An 8,526-nucleotide genomic window follows, 5' to 3' on the forward strand; every position below is an offset into this window, starting at 1 on the left:
ATGCAGGAAATAACTCAAGCTCAAACCACTGGGAGAGAAGCCCAGTTCTCCATCCCCATCTCCATCACCCTCCATCCTGCACTGGTCTCTACCCAAGGCTTGGCTGCTGGTGCAGGACGTGCTATCACGGGGAGCAGAGCTGGACTCACATCCAATGCTGTTTCTCTCACTCTGAGTTTTCCTCCCTGCAACAATCAAACGCTGAATGTGCACAGGCTTTGGGGGGTGCAGATGTCCAACATCTGCCTGTTCAATCTCCTTCCCCACTTGGCACTTGCCATGCCCAGCCCCACACAGGCCTGCAGCAGCAAACGTGTGCCCAGTGCCACCAGCCCCGGCCACCCTGCAGTGAGCCCATTAGATGGCACCATGGGGCAGCACTGCCTGCACCTTCCTGCCTCCCTTCCTCCCTTCTTCTCACGCAGACATGTCTTGACACTGCTCCAGCCCTGAACTGGCCCTTTATGCAGGGCAGCAAGCTCTGAGCTCTGCCACAGTCATTTGGCTTAGCCCACAGAACGAGGAGCAGGGACAAGGCTCACAGTGCCACATTCACCCCTTTTCCCTGCAATCACAGTCCTCAGCAAGGCAGGATCAGCTTTTTTTCTTTATTTAAGGATTTTGTATAGGCAAATGTTACATTTTTTTGGACACACAGATGCCAAAATGATTGATCCTATGTGTGTACTCAGCTGCTCCCAGCCACAGCCTGTGCTGGCTGTCTTAGGGAATTCATTCATACACCTATACACAGTGGCCTGGTGGAAAGTGTATTCTGAGGTTTGAAAGACTCTAAAAAGGCTCTAAAAGGGTGACACTGATAAAAGCCTTTAAAGTGTCCACTTTGCTTGTGTTTGTGCAGTTCAGATTCAGGAGCTTTGTGTCTGCCTAATGCAGTTTGCAGACTCTGTATCGCACTTTCCTGGGTTGAATTTTGTTCTGACTCCTCTTACTTTGCTCTCTCGTCTATAAAAGCAGGATTTCTATTGAAAATAAGCAATAAAATGCTGTGTATGCTCAGATGTAAAGAGTTTTCAAAAGCCAGACAGCTGGCAGCACACTGCTGTCCTTCTGACTTGGGCTTTTTGTGATAGACAATATATTGATCGAAACTTAAACAGGGAACAAGGGTGTTTGCTGACCTTGTTCTGGTGACAGAAATGTCATTTCAGGGTGAGACTGTGCCTTGAGCTTTTACAGAGACCTGTTGTCCTGGGCATAGGATCAAGGGAGTTTCTCCTCCAGTAAGGATTGCAAGATAGTAGTAGTTACCATTTAAAATAAGTTTTTTAAAAGCAAAAAAGGAAAATTGCAATTAAAAGAAGCAAATTCATAATGCATAGGTTGGTTAAATGTGCACAATTGTAAATATAGACAATAATTTACAGGCTTTACTCTTGAAATATTAGTGCTGCTATAAGGAGCCAAGCATGTGACTTACAATGACAAACCAGACAGAAAATGAGACAGAATAAATTGGCATTATATATTTCTTAGCTGTGTACCAACTAGCCAAACAAATGCTATGGATTCTGTCATTTATGATGGAAGCTAGATAAAAATTGTATAATTACTGAAGTGAGTCACCTAGTTAAAAGGCACTCCTACATGGACAAATTGATTTCAATGCAAGATTAATGGCCTTTTGCTGCTGGTTTACATGCCTGCCAAAGACCAAACTATGTTGTTGCTAAGCATCATTAATGGATTAAAATAGGGGTTCTGCATAATTCCTACAGTGTATCGTCAAACAGCATGTTTAATTTGGCACTAGCCTAGCACTTGTTAGCCCTACTAACACACGGATCAGGGCGGCTCACACGTGTGAGGGAGGTTAATGCAATCCCAGGAATTCTTTCAAAAGCTCACAGGTTTTTTTGTGGATGACTTCGCGGAGCTTGCGCACGCGCCGGATGCTGGAGGTGCCCACAAAGCTGTCTGGCTGCAGGACTGCCATGCCATTGTGGACATCCCCCATGATGATGAGCTGGCCATCCACTGTGGTCATGTTGGGACACGGGCAGCTCCAGTCCATGTTCAAAAGCGTGATTTCTAGTGGTTCCTTCCCCAAGAACTTTAATCCCATTTTTTCATCCTTGAGAATCTCCTCCACTGTCACCAGGGCGTGTCCCGAGTCTTGGTCTTCGGTCAGCTCCGTGATGCGGCCCAGGATGACAAAGTCGCTTTTGCAGAAGCTGGTCACCAGCTTCTGGCGGGGTTTGCAGGCCTTGCAGTGAGTGTTCTTTGGGAAGGGGCACATCTCCTCGCAGGCCTCCCGGCTCTCAAAGTTGTTCTCGTTGCCTCCACACCCGCCGTAGATGAAGGACTGGCACTGCTTTGTCAAGCTGTTGTAGGCCCACCTGGGCTCATAGGCCTTGCAGTGGCCTTGAAGGGCTGGCAGGTTGCAGATGTTGATGGGGCCATTCATGCACGTTAGCATGCAACTCTCGTAGGTCTCAAAGTGGTTGAGGTTGCTGTTGCAGTTCCCATAGATGAAAGTAAAGCAGTTGTTTTTCTTGGCATCATAGTACCACCTGGTCTGCTCTTCCCCACAGTCTTCACTGTCTGGCTGCTTCAGGCACTCGTCGGTTGGAAAATGTGTTTTGTTCTGGGAAGCTTCCTTGGATGTGGGCTCTCCTCTGATGACTGACAGAGGGAAGTCTGCCCGGAGGAGGCCGCCGCTGTTCTGGGCAGTGCAGGTGTAGATTCCTGCATCCTGCAGCTGCGTGTTGTAGATGACCAGCTGGGCGATGTTGGTGACCACGACGTTCCCTCTGACGTGGTTTGGCTTCATGATGACTTTGTCCTTGCCATCGACCTGCTTCTCCCATGTGATTTCTGGCTTGGGTCTCCCCGTGACGTCGCAGAGGAAGCTGACTGTCTCTCCCACGTAGACGGAATGATGGACGGGGTTGTTCACCAGAGCAGGTGGCAGGATATCCACGACCGTTGTCTCAGAGTAGACGGTGGTAGGGCGAGCTGTTGTTTCTGGGGGGATAGGGCTGGTGTTTGGCCAGGTGAGGTGGTACCTACAGGTGACCACGTTCAGTGTAATGCCTTTGATGCAGGCCTCTGCATCCATGTAGCACTTGTTGTAGTAGGTGAGCCCGTCAGAGGCACAGGTGAAGCTCGGCTCCTTCTCACACCTGTCCTTGCACTTGCAGACAGGCTGCCCGTCCCAGATGTCGCACTCTGAGCCTTGCTGGATGCACATGAAGCGGTCACAGGTTGCCTCTTTGGGCATCCCCACAGGCCCCTTTTTGCCTTTGATGTCCATGTACCGAGCGGCCACACAGCTCTTGGTTCCACAGACATTGGGGCAGCACTTCTCAAACGTCTCACACTCCTGTGGGGAAGGAAAATAACCTGATCATTACTGGGAACAGAGTAAGGCCTTTCTGGAGACTCAGCAAGCAGAGAGCCCAGAAACTCAGCTCTGTCACAGATATCCATGGTATGAAACTCAGTGCCTCCACTGTCAGTGAATAGAAACTTTGCCTCAGCATTTCCCAGGGGGTTCTGAAGTGCTGAAGGAGAGGACTCTTGGGAAGGAAAATGTAATTCTCTTTCTTAAATACAAACCTCCTCATAAGTCTTTACCCCAGAGTCACATGGACCATGAACCAGCCACCCCCCTTCCATGCTCTCTGAAATGCCTGAGGACAAGTCCTGAGAAACAAGAGCAGATGGAAAGTCTTATCATATGGCTGTAGGCAGTAATCCTTCTTATTTTCCACAGAAGTATGTAAAGTATTATTTGAATTCCCTGGGACTAACAGCCGACTCTTGGAGGTGAAACTGCCAAGGCTTTGTAATTGTTCACATTGTAGAGGAAATAATAGAATATCTCAAAAGTAAGGTAATGCTTGCTCCAAAATTAATTTTTCTATGGTATTTAGAAAAACAAACCCCAAATAGCTCATAATGGTTTCTCTGTCCTATTTTAGTCCTATTTTCAAACACTATTTTCAAACACTATTTTCAAACGCTGCATCACTCTTCTAGTGATTTATTACACCCCGCCTCGGCTACAGTCAGCTCTAAATTGTGGTTAATTTTAGCAGAATTTTCATCTTCTGTGCAGTACAGGTATTTGATACGTGTGATCAGGGTTGCTGGGTGGTTATGGATTATTTCAAGGGACCAGGAAAACTGGTACCATGTGCCCAACAGGGCACACATCCACTGTGTGTTAAACCTCTACAAGCCCCCTAAAATCTATCAGCTTTCCCGATGAGAACAAAATGGTTTTTAAGCTACTTTAAGCTACCAAGCTGAAGACCTTCTCCTTAGTCCAGTTTCCTTTCCTTATTGGGAAAAAGATGACCTAATACCAAAACTCTTTCCCCATTTCCAGCTGCACATTACTAGGTTTCAGAAGCAAAGCTAGAAACCAGGACTGGGGAGGTTTTCAGCTGGGTTTAAGGAGTGTGGCTTGGCAGAGTCCTTGGTTGCCTGCAGTGTACTCACTCCATCCAGAGTCCCAGGACTCTGTGCTGCCACTCTGGGCAAAAGGAGTATTTGTAGCCAGTGGTTCCTGGCTTTCAAGTTTTGACCAGTAAATTATTAAAACATCATTGTCTGCTGCTGCTGCTGGGGTTTTGAAAGTGTTTTAGTGTTCATTGCTGCACCTGGTAGTTGGAACAGAGGCAGCTTATTTGGGAATGGCAAAAGTAAAAAGAGCACCTTCATTCCTGATACATGGGATCCATCTGAGTAAATGTCTTTGTTTACTTATGGCCAGAATTTTTGTCTGTTTTTTTCCCCCTTTCTAGCATTGCAGAAACATCCTGGCTACAGAGCACAAACCTAAACACTTTTTTTCAGCACAGTAAATATTCCTGTCAGCCAGGTTTGGGCTGCAGAAGCTTTGTAATGGGACATGATGTAAGAGGTAGGACAAGCAGGTATTTTCAGATGCCAGCTTGAGCTGGCAGTGCTGACAGGTTGAAAAATGAATTTTAGGGTAGTAAGCTAAACACATTTTGAGCTGGGAACATCCCACAGAACATCTGCCTGGCCATTCCAGCCATGCCCTATTCTGCACCCCAAGCAAGCTTTGTGCTTCAAATGCAGCAGAGGCTGATAATTTACATGCTAAATTAAACTATTTCATACAGAACTCCTCCCAGGAATATAAAACATTGATGATGGCCACCAACAACAAAGAGCACAATGACACTGTTAAAATACTACAGATTGGCCCCAGGGCGTGCTAAATTCTGTAGTATCAAATTCAGACGTTTCTTTTAACATGGAAACAAGGAAAATTATCAAAGTGAGCACAATACCCACAGCAGCAAAAGTGACAGCTGGCACACACCTCTCCTCTTAACTGATAACTCATCAAACTTTTCCTATATTATATAGGTCATGGGTCAATGCAATCCATGCGCTGCCTGCATTGGGTCCTGCCCGGTGCCAGCGCCTTTCCAGCTGGGACAGGAGGCTCCCACCAAACCCCCCAGAGCCCCCGCAGTGCCGGTGACGCAGAGACACAAAAATGTGCATCACTCACCGGGTCGGCGTCGCACTCCCTCTTGCAAGTGCTCTGCGCGTCGACCCACAGGTTGGGGTTCATGTCATTGGGGCAGATCCCAGCGTGCGAGTACCGGATTGGAGGTAGGGCTCTCCCTTTCAGAGAGACCTCCAGAAGCAAGAGGACACTGCTCTTCCCCAGCAAGATCCACATCCACCGAGTGAACGGCACCAACAACATCTCAGAACTTCTCCAGGGCAGTGGCAGTGTCCAAGCTGAAAGTAGTTCTTGTTTGCTTGGGGTTGCTTTTTTTTTTTTCTTTTTTTTTTTTTTTTTTTCTTTGGTAAGCCTTAAGTTTTTGAGGAACCCAGATGCACCTGCCTTCGGTAAAAGCTTCAGCAAGTTCCTCTGCTGCCTCTGTCGATAGTGCAGTTTGATCTGGACCTCATTGGATTAAAGGCCCTAGGAAGTCACCCCCTTATTTTAAGAGAAACACTACTTGTGTGAGCAGAGTTAGCTCTATTTATACCCTGCCTCTGTTAACAAGTCAGAAAAAGTAAACTTGATTTCTTTGACAGGCACACGCTTCCTATGTCCTGGTGGCAGTCAGACAGATTTGTTGCAAGAAAAAAAAGCTGGAAAGAGTTCAAAAGGCTGGAACTGGCATGGTGGGACCCCTGCATGTTTCTGAATGCAGGGAGGCCTTCTTAACCCCTTTAAACCTAAAGTACTTCCCTATGCTAAGAATGGCATTTACTTCTGAAAGGGGACTTGTCTAAGTAACACGCACCACAGTCAGGGGATTTCCCCACGGCAAGGGGCTACACAATCACTTGCTAAAAGGAACAAATAATAGGATTGAAGCAATTAAAGCCAGAATATAATTTTTTAACAAAGGAAGTAGGGAAGAAATAACTTATTTAATTTTAGGATCAACAAAGCAGAATGTCTTCGTAACTTCTGCTGGGGCTCCTCTGGGCTTTTTTTCTTCTCTTTGGTTGGGAGATTTCTATGATGCTAAGTTTAATGTTGCCTTCCAGTCCCACCAGGAAGATGTTAAAAAGTGTCCCTGAATTCCTCCACATTTCCTGACGGCCAGATCCCATTGTACAGTGCATTGCTGACCCCTTTAACAGCAACAACAAAAAAATAGTAGAAGTTCAACTCTATGGAAACCTGCATAAAGGAATGTACAGCATTTTTGCATTGGGGGGTGGGAGGGAAACTCATTCAAGCTGAGTTCCTCATTCCCCGATTATTACAGCAAGGGGCTGATCCTGCTCATGCTGAACAAGTGCCAAAATGCAGAGATGAGTGGCAGAAGTCTGACTTGCTTAGCACCTTCCAGGATTAGGGCCTCTGGGCTGAGTTTTGGGCTAGCCTGGGTGAATCCTGCGTGTTGCTAAGAGCCTGCCGGGATGAGCAGGTAAGTTTGCATCTCACTTGGAGGTTCTGCAGGGCTGGACCAACAGTGCTGTCTGTGCCTGGGCTGGAGGGAAGGGTGTGCATTCACCCCATGCCCCGTGCTGAGAGCTGCAAAGCCAGGCAGAGTCAGCCCATACTTTTTTCCATTGGGTTTATAAATCCAAGGTTGTTTTTCATGGCTGAGTTTGGACCTAATTCTGCCCTGAGCGACGATGGCTGCCAACCAGTACAACCGGCAGTGAACTGGGTCACCATGGGGCTCCTGCTCCTCCCCTGGGGCCAGGCAACAGAGCACAGTGACCTGCTGGTGTTTCCTGGGATCACCTCCGGGAGAAAGGGAGGGCAACCTGCAGCCGACCTGCCCCAGGCTGTGGCATTTCTGTGGCAACCCTGATTTGTGTGCCTGCATTAACCATATACACGGTATTTGCATTCCATGGGACGTGAAGAGCGAAGTTGTCCAAATTAGCTATTTATAAGGAGAGAAGTCAACTGCCAAGGCAGCAGTTTGTAGTTGATTTATTCATTCTGAAACTTTAGAAACCTGCATGACACTTGTACAAAGTGCGGCTGTGTGCTAAATGTTTTATTCAGTACTTGTTTACAAAGACAAACGCAGCACCCTGTGATGCCTAAAAAAGCCAACCAAAAAATGACACATTCCCAAGAGGTACTTAAAATTCTTACAGCTCTATTAACAACAAAATCACATGTATTAGTGGTTCTGTTGACTAAACAAAGACACTTTATTTTGTAAAACTGGCTACAGATAAGCTTTGAAACCTGCTGTATGAGGGTCTTGAGGAGTGCAGGTATCCAGGGTGCTGGGGAAGCTCCCTTGTTGACTTCAATAGCCACTGCACAAGCATGGAGTTTTCCCTCAATCCATGGCATTGCCACAGAGTAGCCATGGATGTGATTTTTTTCCCTGCCAGCTTTAATCTTTAATGGCCATTTTACCCCCTTACCTGCTGGGCCAGAGGTGGATCTTACAGCCTCCATCTCCTCTCCTGGTTCCAGAACCGCGTCCTTGCTAGCTTTGGTGAGTGAGAGACACACTAATGTGGGCCACCGTGGGTGGAACTCTGTTCCAAACAGGAAAAAACAGCACTATCTTATTTTTAACTGTCCCTGACCAGGGATCCCTCGCCCAGAGGCACATTTCAGCTGTGGGGGAGGAGGGTGGGGTTCTGAAAAATCAGATACTGGTTTGCATCAGACAGACAGAGCAGCCTTCTGCTTTTCTATGTCATTCTCCATCCACAGGGATATTCTCCAGCGACAGGTAAGTCCCATCACAGCTTTCTGCTTTCAGCTCTAAGGGATCATGTTCTGGATCAGTCCCTTGGCCACTTGAGCTCAGCCAGGAGAGATGAAAACATTGCCATAAATCTCCCTGTGAATGTGGACAGACAGCTCCAGAGGGCAGAGGAAGCAGTGAAGGCTCCAAACAACCCTTGACAGCTGCCCCATTCCTGCCAGGACATCCCAGAGATGCTGTTACTCAGCCTGAGGAGCACGTCCAGGAGGGAAACCACTCACAGGCTGCCCCAGGTTGGCTCAGGGACAGCGGGCACCCTGATTGTCCCAGCATGGACATCCAAGCTCTGACTAATGCACTC

At 47.4% G+C, this 8,526-nt stretch overlaps 1 protein-coding gene across 1 annotated transcript; it reads right to left on the minus strand.

Annotated features, from left to right (window-relative positions):
- Positions 1 to 1,353: 1,353 nt before the first annotated feature.
- Positions 1,354 to 6,183, minus strand: WFIKKN2 (WAP, follistatin/kazal, immunoglobulin, kunitz and netrin domain containing 2). Its single transcript, XM_083874558.1, has 2 exons — positions 5,519 to 6,183; positions 1,354 to 3,346 (listed from the first exon to the last, which is right to left on the minus strand). Exons 1-2 carry the CDS (start codon positions 5,717 to 5,719, stop codon positions 1,835 to 1,837), a joined length of 1,713 nt encoding a protein of 570 aa, XP_083730684.1. The 5' UTR covers positions 5,720 to 6,183; the 3' UTR covers positions 1,354 to 1,834.
- Positions 6,184 to 8,526: the final 2,343 nt, after the last annotated feature.

This window comes from Zosterops lateralis (assembly GCF_965231275.1).
Source record: "Zosterops lateralis genome assembly, chromosome: 18".
Taxonomy (NCBI): domain Eukaryota; kingdom Metazoa; phylum Chordata; class Aves; order Passeriformes; family Zosteropidae; genus Zosterops; species Zosterops lateralis.

What these genes read in the sequence shown, in the direction of transcription:
- WFIKKN2 (XM_083874558.1), bottom strand. Translation starts at nt 5,719, where the DNA reads ATGTTGTTGGTGCCGTTCACTCGGTGGATGTGGATCTTGCTGGGGAAG. An exon ending in GGGAGTGCGACGCCGACCCG is followed by an intron (nt 3,347 to 5,518) that starts GTGAGTGATGCA and finishes CCTTCCCCACAG; the next exon opens with GAGTGTGAGACGTTTGAGAA.